This window comes from Ammospiza nelsoni, chromosome 3 (genome assembly GCF_027579445.1).
Source record: "Ammospiza nelsoni isolate bAmmNel1 chromosome 3, bAmmNel1.pri, whole genome shotgun sequence".
NCBI lineage: Eukaryota > Metazoa > Chordata > Aves > Passeriformes > Passerellidae > Ammospiza > Ammospiza nelsoni.
Genome location: NC_080635.1, coordinates 14128330 through 14148737, shown reverse-complemented (window position 1 = coordinate 14148737; position 20408 = coordinate 14128330). Strand labels below are relative to the sequence as shown.

Here is a 20408-nt window from a genome sequence, read left to right as displayed (position 1 = left end):
GAGAGGCTGAGGGGGCTGGACTTGCTTACTCTGGAGAGGAGAGGACTGAGCGGGGATCTCGTCAATACATACAAATATCCCACAGGCAGGTGCCAAGAGGATGGTGCCAGGCTCTTTACAGTGGCGCCCAGCGGCAGGACAAGGAGCAGTGGCCATAAACTAAAACACGAAGTTCCACCTCAGCACGAGGAACAACTTCTCTGCACTGAGCGTGGCAGGGCACTGGAGCGGGCTGCCCAGGGAAGGACGGTCACAGGTTCCCCCTCTCTGGGGACACTCCAGACCCATCCGGGCCGATCCCCTCAGGGCCCTTCCAAGCCCCGCCCGTCCCGTGCTCCCGCGCGCGCGCCCCGTGGCCTCACGCGCACGCCCCGCGCAGGCGCACGCGCGCCACGCCGCTCCCGGCCCGCCCCCCGCGCAGGCGCAGTGGCGGAGCGGGGCGCGCGCGGCGGGCGTTGTGCGGCAGCGGCGGCGGCGGCGCGGCCATGGCGGGGTCCGCGGGGTCAGCGGGCGGCTCGGCGCGGAAGCGCCTCATGAAGGAGGAGGACATGACCAAGGTGGAGTTCGAGACCAGCGAGGAGGTGGACGTGACGCCCACCTTCGACACCATGGGCCTGCGGGAGGACCTGCTGCGCGGCATCTACGCCTACGGTGGGCGGCGGGGCCGGAGGGGAAGGGCCGCGGGGCCGGGGGCGCGGGCCGGGCTCGGGCTGAGGGCTCGGAGCGGTGCGGGGGCCGCGGCGGGGCCCGGATGTGCGGCCGGCCGCGCCTGCGCCCTGCGGCCCGGCCTGGCCTGACGGTGTCTCTTGGCCCCGCAGGGTTCGAGAAGCCGTCGGCCATCCAGCAGCGAGCCATCAAGCAGATCATCAAGGGCAGGGACGTGATCGCCCAGTGAGTGCAGGGGGAATGTCGGGCACGTTCCCTGCCTTGAGGCTGGAAGCGGGATCGGCCTGGGCTGGTGCCTGGCAGGGTGTGGGGAATGACCTGAAATTGGCGGGACACGGGGACCGGTTGGCCAGAGCAGCTGTGGGTGTCCCATCCCTGGAAGTGCTCCAGGCCAGGCTGGATGGGGCTCTGGGCCATGCAGAGGTGGGAGGTGTCCCTTCCATGGCAGGGTGGGAGATGGAGCTGGATGTTGTCTAATTCCCTTCCAATTCAAACTACTCTGTGGTTTTATGGTGTGACAAGCAAACAGTGAAATTGCCTAACTTGTTGTGATCCTCTGCCAGTTAATGCCAGAAGTTTGTTAGGTTTAGTTACTGTAAACTAACCTAAATATGTCTTAGAGACAAAGAAGGATATGCATCCCACTGAAGAAATCCTTTCTTGGTCACCAGTGCAAGTCACTGGCCTTGCAAACTGCATTGGTTTATCTGTCATTTACATGAAAAACGTGTACGTGTGGCAGATGGCAGAAAGTGAAAATGCTGGTCTGATAAGGAGTGAAGGTGCCAGAGCTGGGGACTCTGGAGTGTTCTGTCCCTGATACTGCAGCTCTCAGAGCTGCCTGACAGCAGATCAGGCTCTGATCATAACAAACCTTTGTTGGCACTGTTGAGTTCTTTGCACAGAGGGGTGGAATGTGTTGAATTGCCTGTGCTGTTTGTCCAGACATGCAGAGTATTCACCAAACATCTGTTTCTCAGGTCACAGTCGGGAACAGGGAAGACAGCAACGTTCTCCATATCTGTTCTGCAATGCCTGGATATACAGGTAATCTCAGAGCAGCACGTGCTAAAAATAATTTTTACTAAATCACTGGTCTTCATCATGGAAATGTGTTAAGAGTGAATAAATGAAGTTTTACTTTGAAATCTTTTCATTATGGGTAGTGAACCTCAGACAGAATTCTGACTGAGAACTTCACCAGACTCTGTAACAATTTAACTGTTAAAGTCAGTCTGGTAAAATAAGTTCAGCTGATGTCTTGTAATGATAAAGTTGTCTTTAACAGCTGACCTCTTTCACCTGTTAGGGCTAAGTTAATCTCTCAGCAAGCAGAATTGTCTCCAGACAGTCCCAATAGCATCATCAGCCCATCTGGTGATAGGTGATCCGATTCATTGCACAGAATCCAAGCTGGGTTTTTGACTGACAGCTGTTTGCCTTGTTCTGCTCAGGGGCATTGTGTCCATCCAGCAGTTTTGGGGTATAATTGGATGTGCAGATGCAGTTGAATAAAAGGGTGGTTCTCAGTGGGCTGGGATTGTTACTCATATGTCTGGGGACATAAAAATTAAGGTTGCATGTTCTAAGTGGAAAGGACAGCTTTTGATTTATTTCTGTAAAGTGCTCATAATACTTTTAATGGTGATACTTCAAAACTTTGTCTTTGAGTCCTTGAGCAATGCAAGGTGTTTATCTGAGCCAAACACACAGAACTGAAGGACTTGAAATTTGGTTCTATTTAGCAAGAAATGTACACACCTTTTTCTCTTTTTTTAGCCCAAAATTCTGTGCTAAATCCTTCAGCTGTGGCATTTCACAGCTTTGTTCTGTGATCTCCATCACCTCTTGCATGCCTGGCTGTGCCTGTGGTTAATCCCTGTGATTCCCTGCTCTAACCAGGTCCGTGAGACCCAAGCCCTGATCCTGGCGCCGACTCGGGAGCTGGCTGTGCAGATCCAGAAGGTAGGAGCACTGCACTCCTTGTCTGGGGAACCTTGCAAGGCCTGGGGCCGTGCTCTGGGCATTCTCTAGCAGAGCTCAAAGCAAACAAACACAGCTTCCACTTTTTCTTCTGTTCCTGAGGGAAATAAAAAGTATTATTTGATATAGGGCTGTTTGCCCCTTGGCATTATATTCATTGCTTGGCAGGCTGAGGTTTTGCAGAGCCTTGAGTTTTTAAGGCCAGCCCGTCTAAAGCAGTTGTGATCCCTGAGGACACAGGGATCCTAGTGTTTTAAGGCCTGCTGTTATGGAGGTTTGGGTAACAGACATTAAAAAATCCTTGTGCTGACATCTCTTAGAAAAGCCCACAGCGTGGCTGCACAGACCTGCCTCTCCTGGCAAAGGCAGCCTGGGCAGAGCTGGGGCAGTGAATCCCTTCCCTTGTCCCCAACAGGGCCTTCTCGCCCTGGGAGACTACATGAACGTGCAGTGCCACGCCTGCATCGGGGGCACCAACGTGGGCGAGGACATCCGCAAGCTGGATTATGGGCAGCACGTGGTGGCTGGCACTCCTGGCAGGGTGTTTGGTAAGGAATCCTGGCGTTTATTGTAACACTGGCAATGTAACCTTGAGAGGAAGTGTAACAAGGTAACAACTTAGTGCTCGTGTGCCTGGGAAAGACTGGGGGAAATCAGTGGTGATGGTATTTGCGTTCTCTCTGTTTATGCTTTGCTTTCCATTGTTGAGGTGACTCTTTATGTGGTGGCTTTGGAAAAAGGAGAAAGTATTACAGTCCCTGAATCTTCAAGGGGATAGGAGCCAGGCCTGATGAACGGGCTCAGAATTAGGCCCACGTTTTCTGTGTCCCGGTGGTTGCTCCATCTTTGTTAAATCAGGTGCACTCGCAGCTGGTACCTTCTGGTTCTGCTGCATGAAGAGTTTAGCATTTACTGCTCATGCAGTTACCACAGGGGCAGTGTTGGCCGTCAGGCTCCCATCTTCTGGCTGTCTGACGAACACACAGCACTTAAACAAGCTCCTCCTGTCACTGGGAGAACATGAACTGGTCCCCACAAGTGAAAAAAAATCCACTAAAACTTAGCAGCTGCTGAGCTGGGCTGACTCTCAAACAGGATTTGTGGATTCTGTTGACATCAAGTTCACCTGGCATTTTGTGTTTCTCACATCTGTCCTTCCTCCACCAAAATGCCCTGACAGTGCTGGGGCTCACTTGCCTTCAGAGCATTCTCATCTCACAAAGTGAAATCTTACAGATATGATTCGTCGCAGAAGTCTGAGAACTCGTGCCATCAAAATGCTGGTTTTGGATGAAGCAGATGAAATGCTTAATAAAGGTAAAACATTTGTCTCCCTTCTACTTCCTTTTTTCTTGCTTCTTTGAGATTGTAGGGTGTCCCAGCTGGCAGACCCACTTATAAAAAGTTAAATGTTAAAGTTTAAAAAGTTAGACTGTTACAGTTAGGTATAGGCTGGTTAAGGTATACAATGAGCCTTGTCTGATGTTACCAATTCACACATTTATGTTAATCTCATAGTATAGACCCAGTTCTGAATTCCAGATCAGATTGTGGAAGAGGAGGAGATTTGGGAGAGGATGTGCTAACTGTTGTGTGTGGCTTGACTTGCACTGCAGGCTTCAAGGAGCAGATTTATGATGTGTACAGATACCTGCCTCCAGCCACACAGGTGGTTCTGATCAGCGCCACTTTGCCACATGAAATCTTGGAGATGACCAACAAGTTCATGACAGACCCCATCCGCATCCTGGTGAAACGGTCAGTGAGTTTCCTTGGAGAGAGCAGGGACTCTGAGCTGGTGCAGCCCTGGGCAGTTCACAGTATCACTGATTTAAATGTTCAGGGAGTCTCTGTGTTCCTTCTCATCATTCCTGAGTGTCCACAGTTATGCTCGTGTCCTGTTTCCCAGCAGGGGCTGGCTTATCTCCCTGACTTTGTCCTTGTCCACTTCTGTGTGCTACTGCTCAGCACAGGACATTCTCTCATCCCTAAGGGAATGAGTCCCCTCACTCTCCCCATGGATAGCAGTCTCTCCTCATGGAAATCTATCCTTCACACTTATCCAATTCCTGGGCTTCCCTGGAGGATTTCTTTAGGCTTCCTGTTAAAATTTCCTGTTACACAGCAGGCAAAAACCCCCTTTAGGCAACTGATCCTGGGTGTTCTCGGAGGCACAGTTTACATCTGGGTGGTGTCATAGATCCTTGTGCACTGGGACCTGGGAGGAGCCTCCCTCTTGCCTGAGCTCTTAGACTGCCCCATTCAGTACACTCGAGCTTCTTGAGACTTTCTTCAGTCTCTCTTGTCAAAAAGCTGGAATGTAAAAATGATGAGAACAGAAGTGTTCCCCTTTGGAGCTGGCTGGCTGGAGCAGAGCACTTCCAGTCTCTGCTGAACAGGTCACATTCAGGGCTCTTCTTAAAGCTGAGTTTTCCCAGGACTTTCTAGAACTACTTGGATTCCATCTGGACCCAGCAGCCCCCAGCACATGGGGCAGAGGGTGGTCTCTGGTGAAGCACACCCAGCCCCTCTAACTGCTTGTGGTGCTCTTCCTTGCAGTGATGAGTTGACCCTCGAAGGAATCAAGCAGTTTTTCGTGGCTGTGGAGAGGGAAGAGTGGAAGTTTGATACCTTGTGTGATCTCTACGACACGCTGACCATCACCCAGGCTGTCATCTTCTGTAACACCAAGAGAAAGGTACAGGGGCCATCACAGGGGCTTGGTGCTTCCTGAGGGTGACTCCAACAATGCTGGATTAGTTAAGAGGTCTGGTTGCTCCCCCATTTGGAAATAGTTCAGTAGGACCAGAGATTAAACCTTGGGGATGTGCCTAACTTAAAGCAACAGGGGCAGACCTGAGATAGCGGACAGGAATTGCCTTTTTAGAAAAGTAAGAATGTGCTCAATCTAACTGCTTATAATTCCTGGAGCAAACCCACAATTCCTGAATAAATGCTCCTAATTCCTTTCCTCTCAGGGCTTGTGGAGCCCTGTATCACTCAGCTGATGCTTTGTAAGGATTATTTACTTCCCTTAGTCTCAGAATGCTTGTGGAGGTGTCTCTCAGTCCACAGCAGCCTATCAGCAAACATTCTGGAGCTCAGCTGCTGTGCTTGGCTGTCTGAGCAAGGAGCTAACCCAGGCTGTGTTCACAGGTCGACTGGCTCACAGAGAAGATGAGGGAAGCCAACTTCACCGTTTCCTCCATGCATGGGGACATGCCCCAGAAGGAGAGAGAGTCCATCATGAAAGAGTTCAGATCTGGCGCAAGGTAAATGCCCCAAGTAGCATTGCTTAGATCAGTGCTGCCTCGGGGCAGGGAAACCCTAATGCCTCTGTCTCAAGGCTTTGTTAGCTCAGATTGAGGAGAACTCTGATCTCCTCTGGTGTGGAAGGGGTTGAGAGCTTACCATTTTCCAAGGAGGGAAACTCATACCTCTGGGTGTAGAATTAGTCTGTTCTATTTTGCTGAAGACGTTGGAAGTTGCTGCATTTAAAATTCAAGGAGAAATGTTTGTGCTGCATCCTCGGTATTTTAAACACTTGGGAACATTATTCCTTCTGAAAGATCCAAGCTGTGTTGGTCCTGTCTTGGCTGTAGTTTGCTGCTAGTGCAAGGGACAGCTTTCCATGCAGCAGAAGTGTGGATACTGCTGGTGTGCTGTGGGCAGGGGGGAGCATGGAATAGCAGGGGATGCTCTGTGCTGGAGCCTGGGGGATTCCCAGAAAAGAGGGGATGCTCTGTGCTGGAGCCTGGGGGTTCCCAGAAAAGAGGGGATGCTCTGTGCTGCAGACTGGGGGCTCCCAGAAAAGTCCTGACTGTGCCCTTCTCTTTGCAGCCGAGTTCTCATTTCCACAGACGTTTGGGCTCGAGGCCTGGATGTGCCTCAGGTGTCGCTGATCATTAACTACGACCTGCCCAACAACAGAGAGCTCTACATACACAGGTAGGCTGGGGCTTCCCTCGGGCCCCTGGGGCTGGGGGAAGTCTCCCACAGTGGCTCCATTCCCTCTTCCCTCGTGCCTCTGCAGGATCGGCCGCTCGGGCAGGTACGGCCGGAAAGGCGTCGCCATCAACTTTGTGAAGAACGACGACATCCGCATCCTGCGGGACATCGAGCAGTACTACTCCACCCAGATCGACGAGATGCCCATGAACGGTGCGTGCTGCTGGCCCTTCCTCTGGGGGCAGCCTGGGGCAGCAGTGCTGGGCTGTGAGTCACACACTCAGTTAATGCTTCTAATCCTTGCCTTTTCTCTTTTTCAGTTGCTGATCTGATCTGAAGGTCCGTGGTTAGCAGGAAGTTGTACCTTTTGGTACCCTCCATAATTCTCTTTTGGACCCACATCCTTTTATCGTATTTGTCATATGTTCTTGAGTTGAGCTGCACTTGAGAACTTGTGTAAATATTGTCTGTACTCCCACCCGTGTTTTTCAATTAAAAAAGGAAGTTTTGCCATAACCTGTAATTAATTACTGTATTTAATTACTTGAACCCAGCACAGTAACAGGCAGGGTGTTTTGAGATACTGCTGTACTTGGCTGGCATAATGAAACAAAACACTGGACACTGCCCATATCTGGGTCCATAGAACACAGGGCTTCCTGTTCTCTGCCCTTTTGTTATTGTTGTGCCACGCCACCTGATGTACTTTTAGTTTCCTTAACTTAACCTTCAGGGATCAGACATCTACAGGAAAAATCTGTGGCCTGGCCCTAGTCTGCGGTAGGAAACTTAAGTTAGGAGATAGCCAGAAATTTCCTGCTGGTCAAGTCTTTCTGGAGCCAGAAATCACCACATGTAGTGCTCCAGATGGGGATTTCCTATCCCAAGGAACTTGGGCACACACTCCAGAACAGAAGGAACAAGTATCCTGTCTTGTCACCATCTCCACCTCTTTCTGCTGCTGTACCTTGTTACATCTGCCCTGTCACCTCTGCTCCTGTGTCTGTCTCTGGCACAATGCTGTACTTTGCCAGCTGTAGGATTTTCCATGTAGCTTTCATACCTCACTCTGCCGTGTCCCGCTGTGAGGCAGGAGTTTGCCACAGGTCAGTTACCATCTTCTGCTCTCTGCTTTTCCTCCTAAATTCAGCTTTTTGCATGCTCAGGAAGGACAGGGCAAGCAAGGCCTGAGTACACCACAGTTTGCACAGAGTTGGATCAGCGCTCAGAACTCCTTTCCTGAGTAGCAGTGGAATAGTCCAGGTAGAGAAGGCAGCTGCCACCTCCTTTAAAGCCCTGTGAAACTCCTCATTTCCCTGAGGAACCCACTCCGTGCACCAACCTGATGTTCTTACCAGTACACAGAGGGTGAGAAATGCTAAGCTTGTTCTACTAGGAGTACTGATTGTAAGGGGTTGCCCATGGAGGTGAGGCCACTACAGCTTCATGTCCTCACAGCAGCAAGGCCGAGCCAGCATTCCCACTGGGCACACACAGGGAATGTGCTCACGCCATCCTTCCAGGTCAGTCTTCAGCACTGGGACAACAGCACCAACACCCTCACCCTGTCCATGGTCACCATGAAGGGCTGTTGGGGACAATACACACACAGGCTCTGTATCCCTCCAGAACTGGGCAAGGAGGGGCAGCTCATCCAGGATCCAGCCTGGGCATGATCACCAGTCTGCTCCAGTAGCCAGCAGATGGACATGAGCCCCCAGCTGCACCCCTGACATCCCCACAGTGCCTGCTCCCAGCAGCTGGCCTTGAGACACAAGTCTGCCCTCAAGTGGCCCTTGCAGAGCCTCTCTTGCCCCCACAGAGGCAGTCACACATGAAAATGGAGCCCCCAGCCCCCAAACCAGCCCAGACCTTGTCCCTCATGCAAAAACAGATGTCTCCAGCCAGACCTAGAACTGCTCCCACACCTGGCTCCCTTACCCTCCTTGCTGGCTAAATCCAGCTGGCTGTTCAAGTGACACAACCTCACTCCAGGCTGCTGCCACTCCAAAGTGCAGGTCCCATTCCAGTGCCTGGCACTTTGACCTCTGTGCCCACAGAGTGGAGTCCCCTTTTCCAGGGAAGGGTGAGATGGCGTTAACAGTCAACAGGGCCATACAAGGACATGCTCCAGCCATGCTCCAGCCATTTCCAAACCGTTTCCTAGACCTGGTTAAAAGTCTTTGTGACCCCTCCCCTTCCCTCCCTTCCCTCCCTCCCACAAGCTCGAGGGGATTTTGCATTCATGCTGCAACTTGGTGGCACAGTGTTCAGGAACTGCACCCATAAACCCTGAAGAAGAGTCTGTATAAAGCCTCCCAACTCCTTGTCCACATGCTGGGAAGAGTTCTGCTTTTCCCATCTTTGCAGAGCACAGCCTCAAATCTGACCTGCACCTTCCTGGAGACCAGGAGCAGCAAGGGCAGGCATGGCCCTGTGAGCCCCCGTGTGACTCATTTGCTTAGTAAGAGATTAATCACCAAAGCCCGGGCTTGTTTGAATAACAGTATTTAATCTGTACAGGTTGAGATATCATAAAATGCGACATTCCTACCTCATCTTTAGCATCATTCCCCTGGAGCTGAGCCCTCACCTGCTCAGGTGAGGACAGGTAACCACCACTCCCCAGCAGTTCTTTGCAGTGCAAAAGTCACAGTGCAATTGCTTTAGTCCTAGACAGATGATTTCCCTCACTCAAGAGAGGGGAGATGTTAAAGCTCAAATGTTGATGAAAATTGTTACCATTTAGGAATGCAAATAACCCAGCTATTGCACACAGCCATTTCCAGCTGAAACTACAGCAGTTAATTGTTTAGCTGCCTTTACACTCCACACAGTTGATACTGATTTAGCCAAGAATGAAAGTAAAGCCAGTAACAAGATTTCAGAGTGATACAATTGTCGGAAGGCAGAATCTGACAAGCAACTCCACAAGTCAAAAGCGTGCTTAAGAACAGCAGGAGGTTTTCCTATACAGGGAGGGGGTATGAGCTGGACAGAGGTCACCTTCCAGAGACAAGCATGAGAGGAACATCAGCTTCAATAGAAAGCTATGAAGTACAATAGAACAAATCTGTTCATATAATTGTCAGGATAAGTATTTGACATAGTTTATGTAGTAGAATACAATACTTGAACATCTTTTAAAAATAAGCACGGATTTCATTTAATATATACACAACTGATTTTAATCATGTACTGAAAATAAATTACAGGAAATAACTTTAAAATGCAACAGAAGACAAGAGTTTCACAACAAACATTCCCATTGATTTTTCCAAGGGGGTGAGAGATTGCAGTGCTCAAGGCAGGTAAATATCACAAATATATCAAAAAACTTCAAATTGTTGATGCATTCACACATTTACATGAGCCACAAACATTCCTTTACAGGAACTGCACTTAGCTACCACAGAACCAGGTTTTGCCATAAACTACAAAACTTTGATACAAAATCGTATTTATATATTTATATTTCATATACATGCCCTATCTGTGATTTCTTAAAAAATAAAAACTAAACACACTGTACAGACAATCCTAACTCATTGCTTGGTAGCTGTAGGCAACATTTTTGGATGGAATTTCTTCCCCAGTAGAATTAATGGCAATATTATATACATGAAGGCTAAACTGCAGAAAAAGACAGCTCAGTTCCGATATGCACCTCCCTCGGGACCAGGTCTGCGAGTTCAAGGCGAGGCACCCTCTGTGCTGAGCCACTGCCTCCCTGACAGCCCAGTTCTGCGTGAGGAACCAGCACATGCATCTGTGTAACACTGGGACAAGGCAAGAAAGCAGGAGACGCGTTGTAATGGAGGGGCTGCTCCGACGGCTGCACCGGCCGCGCACAGAAACGCTCGCGGGAGCTGCCGGGGTGGTGCCGAGCTGGGGCCATCGGGGAGAGCACAGCTGGATGGGGCTGATCGTGACACGTCCCTGAAGTCAGCTGCTGCAGGGGACGGGCTCCCCTGTAAGCCAGAGCCCGCACGGACTCACAACGCTGGGGAAGCTCCCCCTCCCTTCCCCAAACGCCTAAAACTGAGCCGCTCCCTCCCACCCCAGCGGGCTCCATGGCACCAGTTTGTCTGAGAGCTGAGCACTGACAAATGTAACTCTTCCCCGGTGATGGCAGCAATCTGTGAAGCCAATCACACTAAACTACTTCTACAGTTGATTGTAAACTTTGGTTTATTTTTATTTTTTTTTTTTTTTTTATTATTGAGTTCTCATGGTACAGCAAGCATGTCTAGGATGAGAGGGCAGAGTTGAAGAGGAGACGAACTGTCAGTCTGTCTTTAGTCTGGCATGGTGAGCCACCTGCTCGGTCAGGCCTGCTTTGATAGAGTTTTTTACAGACTGCCTCATATGATCCTCCATCAAATTATCACTCATGGGCTTCAACACCTGTGGAATGAGAGATGTGCAAAAGAAACAAGAAAATGAGGTAACCAAGGAAAAGAAGATATAAAATCATATAAAGAGATGAGATTTGAAATCATGAAAAAACTTAGAATGATGAAGTCTGACACAAAGTGGCATGAACTGAAAGAGAAATGAATTTTGCTGCTAGAGTAATGAGGTTAAAGCAGTCACATGCTATGGACACAAGTGATACCCCTCCTACACAGCAGTATTTCACTGAATTCAAACCACTTTACAGTTCCTAGAAGATGGATGTGCAATTCCATACCCCATATGCAGCATCAGTCTGGTATGGTTACAGCATTTATGCAGACCGGCCCAGACGGTCCAGCTTATTGTCCTATATGTGTAAGTGTGAACACTTCAGATACAGAAAGAAAGTTAAAAATACTGGCTAGTTTTTCTTCTTGTTATTGTTGGATGAGAGTCGCTGTCGCGGCACTGATGTGAGAGCACGACGAACCGTTCGGCGTCTAAGGACTTCAAAGAGTTTGGAAAACACCTAAAACACGAATTCAGCTGTTAGGAAAAAGGGCTCTCACAACACAGCAGAAACTCAATCAAGTTCAGAAAAACAAAAAAAAACCTGATTGCCAGTAACTTCTCACCTTCCTGGGATTCCTCTGAAGCAAGGAGGGAAAAGAAAGGCAGAGATTCAGAAAAAACAACAGCAAGAATGAGTATTTAATCAGAGTGACTCAGACAGGACTGCAGTGCTTTGCATGTTACTGGTGATGTGCAGCTCTAACAGCAACACTGCTGAGGGCTTTTGGAGACCCCCTTCCTCCAGCCCCTGGGAGGCAAGCTCCTGCCAGCATAAGCCAAGCTCTCCCCCTCCCAGGGAAGGCAGCAGCCAAACCAAGCCTTCTGGGCAGCAGCAGCTCCAGTGGTACTGGAGAGCCTCAATTTTAATCACTAGTCAGTGATGCTTACTCAAGATTTAGCTACCAACTGATTTACTGATGCTCATTTCTCTATTTTTAAGAATCCATTTTTTCTGCTCCAGTGTAACTCAAAGCCTGACTGGGACCCTCAGCAGGTTGCTCAGATAGGCCTAGTGTACCAGTGCCTAGGATCAGCCTTGAACACAGGAATTTTCCAGCTGTGGAAGCAAGCATCTGTGCAGAAGGCTGCAGTTAGTTATCTGCACATGCCTCACAGGACACACTTTAATGTCACCCCAGAGAAGCTCAGTGCACCCTTTATTTCCAGTAACAACAGCAGCAAAGTGCTTTCCTTCTACTGGCACTGGACAGAGCTAGTCAGAATGCTCCAAAAACTACTGGTCAGGAATTCTCTACATTGACCTTACTGGCACAGTTAAGTTTAGGCAGCAAAATCTCTATGCAGAAAGTTTTCTCCTCCAGCTCTGCTGTCCTTACACTCACATCTTTTCTTTCAGGAATTTGTTGAGTATTCCTTGCAAACAGCAGTGGCACCCACTGAAGCTGTCACAGACAGCACAAGTCTCCCTGATGGACAAAACCTGCTGTGCACCCTCTGGTAGCAGCTGCTGAAAGCCATCACTCAGCCAGTTCTCTCCAAGGACTAATCAATTCCTTGCTCTGAATAAGGAAAGAGAGTTTTGAAGTGTCCCCTTTGCCATCTAAGTAACCTTCTGCACCTCAAGTAGCACTTCTTCAATAATATCCTAAGCTTATTTAACATTCCTTGTGTGCAGCATCTGTTCCTGAAGAGAGCAGTCACACTACTGAGCAGATTTTCCCTTTGGCAGCACTAACATTCTCTATTAGGTCTAGAGCAGCTTTTCCCTCTCAGCACTGAACAGAAGCTGTTTGATTTGTCTGCTCAAGACAGCAAGATTTTGCAATAAAGACGGATACCAACCTGTTCCCATATAGCTTCAGCGATCTGATCAATGGCTGTTCCAACTTCTCTGAATTCCCCAGAGTACTTAACGTATGCCCAAGTACAAAACGATATAAGAGCCATCCCCAGCACGAGATTACACAGGGCAGCTATGGAGTTCATGCCAAGGAACCCAGTCAGTCCTGAGATTATGTACATGGCAAACATGACTGCAAATAGAGTGGCAGGGGTACGAGCAGCATAAAAGATGTTTTTGCCATCGTTGTGCTTCACGAAGTTTGCATAGATCTCTTCGATTTCCCCTTCCAGTTGCTCCTGGTAGCGCCGGCAGAACTCCTCCCCTCCCATCTTCTTGACGGAGCGGAAGTGGCGGATGGCGCTCTCGCGGAAATCCTGGTGCTTCTGCTCCAGGTCCGACGGGGCAAGGTAAGGCTTATCTCCCCCACACACCTGAGGGACAAGCAGACCCATGGAATCACACCCTGAGAGCAGCTGCCCCTTGCTGCCCCCTCGGCTCTGGGAGCCCCAGGCCCAGCCAAAGGGATTCTGGGTCCTGGCAGGGCAGGAGGCTCACCCATCCAGCCACACCCAGGCCCACAGCACAGGAATGAACTTCCTCTGCTCTCCTCAGGCAAGCCCAGAAGGACAGGACAACAGCCACACACACATCCCTGCTTTCCCCCAGAATGATTTCCTCCACATCCACCAAAGCTCCCTGGAAAATTCCTACCAGTCTCACCCTTCAAAACAGATTCTTCACATTGCCCAGAGCACGTTAAACACCAGGAGCTGCTGGGGGATCAAGAGGCCACCACACAAATAACTGCCACTGTTTTCTTATCCTCTGTGACACTGCACCTGTTGTTCCTTACATTTCGGGTCACTAGGAGGACAGTATTTTGGTTATGCACACTCAGCAAAGGAGGGCTTTGGTTCATGAGGACAACTCAGAAGCTGCAGCAAGAACTACCTTTACATAATCAAGTTTTAAATCCAAAGAGTTCCCACTTCTGTTCTTAAAAATAGAAGTTTCAGAGCTGTGTCAGATCAAGAACATCATATGAGACATCTGGATAAAAAACTATTCCATAATTTGTGCATATCTCTACAGTGATATAAAAATATACAGTACTGGGGAACATTACTATGGAAACAAAGTCTGTTTAAAAGAACATCTGTTTCTGTTTATTCCCTACCCCAAGTTAGAAACCTTACTGCTACAGAGTCTCAACAACCATTGAAGATTCAAGTTTGGAAGGCAGACTTGGCACTTATTATAAACAACACATTTACTATTTCAAGACATTTTCCAAAATGGAAATAGAGGAGTTCCCTTAAACCAGCAGAGCATTCTCCAAACAGCCTGCTAACAAATGGAACTGGCTTGTCTGCCACTAGCACTTGGTCTTACTTTAATTTCAAAACAACTACTTCAGCAATTAAGACCACAATTAGCCTAATTAATGGGGAGCTATGTTTGTAGCATGTTCTCACACCTACTGGTCTTTCTGGTTGTACAGTTTCACAATAAGCACAGTCCTGTTAAGCTTTACGAGACAGGTAATGGTTTTCAGAATTTCCTACGATAAAACCTTGCCTACCACTACATCAAAGTATGAAATCCATCCAGCATTCAGCCTAGAATCATATCAGATCACTATCTTCAAGAGAAGAAGCAAGTGGGAAATTACATACACAGGTTTTTCAAAGTAATTCTTGTCTTCAAAGGGGTTTCTTTACATTTTTGAATCACTTCAATGCTTGGATTTTACAGCTAATGAATGGCCACAATTCAGAAGCATGAGACTACAGAACTAGAACTCCACCCCTGTGCAAGCCTGACACAACACGTCTGCTCACCTGCTTGTGCAATTCATGCCACAGGGTTTTGAGATGCCTGTCAAGGGCCACAGAGGGAACTAACATGTGGGAACCCTGCACACACACCCATTCTCAGACCTCCCCAGCATCACAGCCAGGCTCAGAGAGCAGAAAACACACAAGTCCTGGCCCTGAGTCACCTTCCCCCACTGAAGTGCTCACACACAGAGGGCACCATGGAAGCTGAAGGCCAGTGTTTGCATGCAGGTGTTTAGGAAAGGTTGTGCCATCATACCTGCTCCATGCCTTTGCTGTACAAGTCTTTTGCTCCTGCCACAGCAGCAAGATTGTTCGCCTCAGCTGTTGCCTAGAAAACACGGAGCACCCTGTGTCATTCACAGCATTGCCAGGTTTTACACAGCACTGCACTCCAAACATACCCCCAAAACTCCACAGCTCCTGATGGCCAGGAAAAGGCCACACAGAAATAAGTGAAGTTCAGCAAGAGACATTAAAACATATTGCTGCCTTTTTTCAGCTTTCCAGCACAGCTGCAAACAAACCTCAGCTTGCTCCTACAGGCTTTTCATCATGAGCAATCTCTTCTGAATGCTCTACTGTTAATAAGCACATAAGGATCACTAAACTATTATATTTTAATCCTGGCACTGGATTACTTCCAGTACCCAAGAGGAAAAAAGGAATCTGGGATTATTTCTACATTATAAACGTACAGTTTTGGTCTTAATTGTAACTGTCAAGTATGTTAAGAATTTAAGTCTTATTTTCTACCTGTGTCATGTCAGGGACAATTACTGTAGTTAAAGCTGCAAGATGTCATTTTCTGGATATCTCCCAGCCAAACAGCAAGTTACAGGAAAACAATGCTTAGACAGTAAAGCAGCTAAAAAACACAATCAACCAGACAGACCCCAGCTCTATGTGGTTGATTTAATTTCATTTGGTTGCTGAAACTGAGGGAAAAGTACCCAACCACCACAGTTCAGGTGGCCTTCAAAGCACACAGATTCTTCCAGAACTACAGCTGTGGGGGGGAGACTCAGGCCCACAGCAGTCATGATTATCTATTTGCAAAGAACTTATAAAGTACACATCATCTAATAGTCAGGTTATTTGAAAGAAAATAAAATACCTGCAGCATAGATTTCGGATGAGGTAGCTCCTCTCCTTGATAGATTTTAATGTAAGCCTGGGAGAGAGAAAAAGAGTTTATTTTTCTAAACATTTATGTTTAAGGAGAATAAGAAATGAGGGATGATATAAAGACAGAGCTCAGATTATTTCTCTATAATAATGCTGAATACTAAATTATGCAATTTTCTTCACAGAAGTCTGGCAATTTTTTCCCCCTCACTTTCCTACACCTCAGACTGGGGCCCAGCAGGTCAGCAGAGCACCGTGAGGAGACACCACCACTGTCCCAAGATGTGACAGGTTTTGACAGCAGGTTTCTACTCCCTCAAATGCATAAGGTCTTTGCTAGACAGGGAATCTTCACCCACAACAGAAGAGTGGAGATGACTACCCCAGCCTTTCTGGCAAGAGGTCTGCTCAAATTTACCCCAGTGCTGGGAGAACCAATATTTACATTTCTCCACATGCCTTGATCTACTGTAGTGTAGGAGGAAAAAAAAACAGATCAAGGCACTTTGTACAGACAGAGCTGAGCAGACAAAACACTTCCAGAAGCTAAGCAGGCAGCCTACCCCACTGTGCCCCACCCCACTTATCCTCAGGGGTCCTTTCTGTCCCCAGGGTTCCAGGGGGCTGGAAGAGAACACACACTTCATTTCTTGTCCAGCCCCCACAGGCTGGGCCCTGGCAGAGCTCCTGGGGACAGGGAAGTGGGGCACAGCAGGCAGCAGCAGCCATGCCAGGGCCTTGGACAAGCTGTGCAAGTTACACCAGCAAGGCCACTCTCAGCCCCTTGAGGGGAGTCTGTCCTCTCTCTCTTCTCACCACTGCTGCCTTCCCTCCCTGCCCTGGCTGCCAGCCTCAGGCCTGAGGATTTTCTGCACCAAGGGAGGAGAGTACAAGGTTATCAGGGTCCCCATGTACTCAGTGCTCTAGGGTGCAGAACAACCTACAAAAACATATAGATTTATACAGGACTCCGTTCCCTTGACACCCTCCTTGCTCCTGCAGCTATTTCCTCCAAGTAAAAGCCCTACAGCTCCCAACTCAGGCCTCACAATCTCAGCTTCAGATGCACAGTCCCAAGGGAGCAGGCCTCTTTAGTTACATAAGCATGGCATTTCTGCAGCACCCCACAGCACTGCACCCCAAATGGATGCAGGATGAAAATCAGCTTTCCAGCAGTGGTTTTACACTTGGGTTTTTAGGATGCAGTCCTTTCTAAACTGCTGCTGAACATGCCCTGCACTGTACCTGAGTGGGTCCTACCAGAGAAAAACTGGAGCAAACAGCAGCATGCAACCATGTAAACAGAGAGTGAACCTCTGTGTTTCCGTGCTGATTTTACACTTGCCAGAACAGCCCACTTCTGCATCCCATACCATGTCTTTCCTTCAAAAAGTTACTTTGTTTTACAAGTGAAATTAAATGAGCTCTGGTTTCAAATTCCTTCTTGCATAGTTTGTTTTGTAACATCACCCCAACTTTTCTACCCCAAAAGTAGCAATGCAAAATTCCTGTCTTTAGGAGACAGTGGCATCATTCCCACCAAGCCAACTGTCTAAGTCGTTCCAATTCCAAAAAAAAAATAAGGCTACACACACCAGACCAATCCCTGATGATGCAGAGATTATGTTATCACATTTCTGCTGGTGTCACCATGATACCAAAAAAGCTCAAGACTAACAGCTGTGAGTATCCTGCATAAATATTTCAGAGCACAGTGGTACTACACATGCAAGTGTTTAGAAAGCACGTTCCTTGCATGTTAAAAATCCAGAAGGGAGTATCTGAAATTCTCATTGCATTCCTATGAGTTTAAGAGCTGGTTTTCTATCTGTAAAAACTACATGACCAAAACAAAAAAAAAACCCCAACTGAGATTTCAAAGTAGGAAAAAAATATCTAATAAAGCTTGAGCTATCTCAGCCTACTCACAGAGAGGAAAATTAAAGCTACCAACCCACAAATTTTGCTAACAGTAGCTTGCAAAGAGCTGCACTGTTAGGAAGTAGTGTGCCAGTTCTGGAAAGTCAGAGTAATGAAGTGAAAATAAAAGTGAGCTGATCAGTGAGTGTCAGCCTAGATATCTTATCTTCTCTGGGAACAACATGGCCTAAAATTAGAATACGGTCTTTTAAGCTATTAACAGAAATAATTAGTATGAATTTGCTTACCTTGAAGTATTCTACAAGATCTCTACAGGTCACCTTGGATCCACTAATCTCTTTTTCTACCAAGTTTTCAGGGGCAAGCAGTAACGGTATCAAATTCCGCAGCTCATTCTTAAAATCCTCATCTATATCTAGTAAAATTCAATCAATTTCAAGAAAAAAGTGGTTAGTTTTCAATCTTGTATCTCCTAAAGGAACACTGATAGCCCACAATTCTTCTAAATCTACAACATCACAGCTTTGAACTGCATTTTTAAAGTATTTAAAGGCTTACATGCATAATATAACTTTAGTAAATTCCAACTACTCCTAATGTACCAATCTTAACTGGGACAACAAGGTGCCACAGTCCTTTCAATATTTTAAATGCATTTTTCCAATTACACCAATGCCCAATGACCTCACATGGTGTGCCCTCAGCACAGCAGGGGCTGGCACCCCACCACTGCAACTCACTGTTACAGCCTTTGCCATCCTGATGCATTCCCTCTGTTGGGGGACACACATCCCTTGGAGGAATCCAACTGCCTCTCATTCTGCAGCAGCAGAACCCTGTGCCTTTTATCTCAGCCATTTCAGAGCTGACCTGTGGTTCAGCAAGTTCTTAGAGAAAAGCCTTTCCACAAAATAAAGTCTTTAATCTTGGGAATTCTGCCCTCTGGAGCCCCTAGTTATCTTTGGAATCTCCATTAAATGACCTTTAAGCATGTCTCAAGTTATCAGATTACAATGAACAGCTAGACACAAAGATATCCATTCCCTCTCCCTGCTTAATTCCTCTACTTTTAAACCACTAAAAAGAGCACACAATACACATTTCTAAATTCTGCAGCTTCACCTTTTAGCCTTCTATTTTCCAGTCAGGCATTTCAATAGCTAACCATTACAGTGCTTAACTTTCATCATATAAGAAAACAAACTCAGCGATCTGAATCAAGAAACACAAAATGAAAAGCTTCCTACCATTCAATCTCCCATCAAAATTTGGATTTGTTGCAACTTTAAGACCAGGGTGGGGCAACAGGAAACACCCAAGATTACTGAAACAGGAGTGAATATGCTTCCTTACATTCTGTAGCTCTTCATGTTGGTTTTGCTTTACCTGAAGGAAAAAAAGGCATTAAGAACTGCTACCAGTTTTACAGCACTGCAGTTAAGATTAACCATCATCTTAAAAGCAGTAAGAGCATAAAAGTATGTTTAAGCTTTTATTTCTGAACCTAATAATGTCAACTTTGCCTATAAGTAGAAACACCACAAATGTATTTTATTAGCACAAGGAGCCAGCTCATGATGCATCATTGTCTTGACAGCAAAGTGTCACTTAGATCAGAACAGGACTACTGGAGATAACTTACCTGCAATCTTTTCTCTAGGAACTTTCTTCCTCCTTCCAAGCCATATGCATGTTCATAAGGATAACTCCAATCTCTAATTAAGAACATTAATGTCTGCAACAGGAAGAACAACAGCAGTGAATGGTTTGCATCATTCCTAAGGTCAAAAATTTCTATCACATGCAATTATTTTAAGTATTTGGCTGCTCTAAAACTAAATATATTATAGATTACAAGCAAGAGTACTATGTAAATGTTTGAGTATATTTGGCTGCTCTAAATGTAGCAGCCTTGTAGTTCTGTGGTGCAAGTGTTTGCTTGCTTAAAAAACCAACTAAACAGAACACCCACCACCAAGCAGGACCTTTTCTCAGAACCATCTACCACCAGCAAGGACCAACCATATCTCAGAGTAATAAAAAAGAAGGCAGCACAAAATCACAAAATTTTTCTCCTTAACACCTGCATATCACTTGACATTTTGATTCTTTTTATACCTTATAACTCAAGCACAAAACTATTCTTGCTCAACCCAGCATTTTTCCATTGGGTTCTTGCAAAGCCATGTGGCAATAGCGAAGGAAAATTAGTCTTGCAAAGAACTGGTTACCTTCAGCCCAACTAACTGATCTGCAGAAATTATCCTGAGCTCATTTTCTACATATTCAACTGCTTAAATCCATTTAACACATAGTTACCTGAAACGGCTTTTGGTAGATTTCTTCCATAGCTAGTCTTCCATATTCTGTAAACAACTGAGAGAAAGAACAGTGTAAGGATGTGCCACATAGAAAACACATTTTTCTGCTGTGAAATATTCTATTACATCACTAAAAAATAAATAATTCAATCTTGTATCTTACTATAGGTTTCAATCTTATGCCTTACTACAGGTTGAGAATAGCAAACAATCCTCAATAATGAGTATACCAACCCTCAATAAGATTCAGGTAGGAGACATGATTCCCACAGGCTTCACAGTGCCATTCCTGAACTGTCAACACACTGCAGTTTTAAGTGGGCGGCTGTTGGGCTATTCTCAGAGAAAAGCTGGCTGCATTTCTCACCA

The 20408-nt window shown here is 47.0% G+C and overlaps 2 protein-coding genes across 4 annotated transcripts in view; one reads left to right on the top strand and one right to left on the bottom strand.

Annotated features, from left to right (window-relative positions):
• The first annotated feature begins 426 nt into the window (after positions 1-426).
• Positions 427-7113, top strand: EIF4A3 (eukaryotic translation initiation factor 4A3). Its single transcript, XM_059468052.1, has 12 exons — positions 427-651; positions 819-891; positions 1647-1713; positions 2569-2631; positions 3065-3197; positions 3886-3966; positions 4266-4407; positions 5209-5347; positions 5806-5921; positions 6490-6597; positions 6683-6810; positions 6918-7113. Exons 1-12 carry the CDS (start codon positions 486-488, stop codon positions 6932-6934), a joined length of 1233 nt encoding a protein of 410 aa, XP_059324035.1. The 5' UTR covers positions 427-485; the 3' UTR covers positions 6935-7113.
• A 3657-nt stretch (positions 7114-10770) lies between these two features.
• The window catches only part of ATL2 (atlastin GTPase 2), a 38603-nt gene continuing 28965 nt past the window's right edge, over positions 10771-20408 (bottom strand). Inside the window, exons 6-14 of one of the 3 annotated variants that reach the window (XM_059467490.1) lie at positions 20038-20094; positions 19361-19453; positions 18966-19104; positions 18006-18133; positions 15827-15883; positions 14969-15040; positions 12871-13302; positions 11631-11645; positions 10771-11524 (exon numbers count right to left, since the gene is read on the bottom strand). In XM_059467490.1, the coding sequence (XP_059323473.1) occupies positions 11417-11524; positions 11631-11645; positions 12871-13302; positions 14969-15040; positions 15827-15883; positions 18006-18133; positions 18966-19104; positions 19361-19453; positions 20038-20094 (1101 nt within the window). In that variant the 3' untranslated portion in view covers positions 10771-11416. The remainder of the gene's footprint in view (positions 11525-11630; positions 11646-12870; positions 13303-14968; positions 15041-15826; positions 15884-18005; positions 18134-18965; positions 19105-19360; positions 19454-20037; positions 20095-20408) is intronic. The other 2 variants (XM_059467492.1, XM_059467491.1) reach the window with 2 other exon arrangements.

Bases quoted from the DNA above. Each gene is read 5' to 3' on its own strand.
- EIF4A3 (XM_059468052.1), top strand. From the start codon at position 486: ATGGCGGGGTCCGCGGGGTCAGCGGGCGGCTCGGCGCGGAAGCGCCTC. The intron at 1,714-2,568 runs GTAATCTCAGAG...TGCTCTAACCAG, and splicing joins TGCAATGCCTGGATATACAG to GTCCGTGAGACCCAAGCCCT. The intron at 6,598-6,682 runs GTAGGCTGGGGC...GTGCCTCTGCAG, and splicing joins AGAGAGCTCTACATACACAG to GATCGGCCGCTCGGGCAGGT.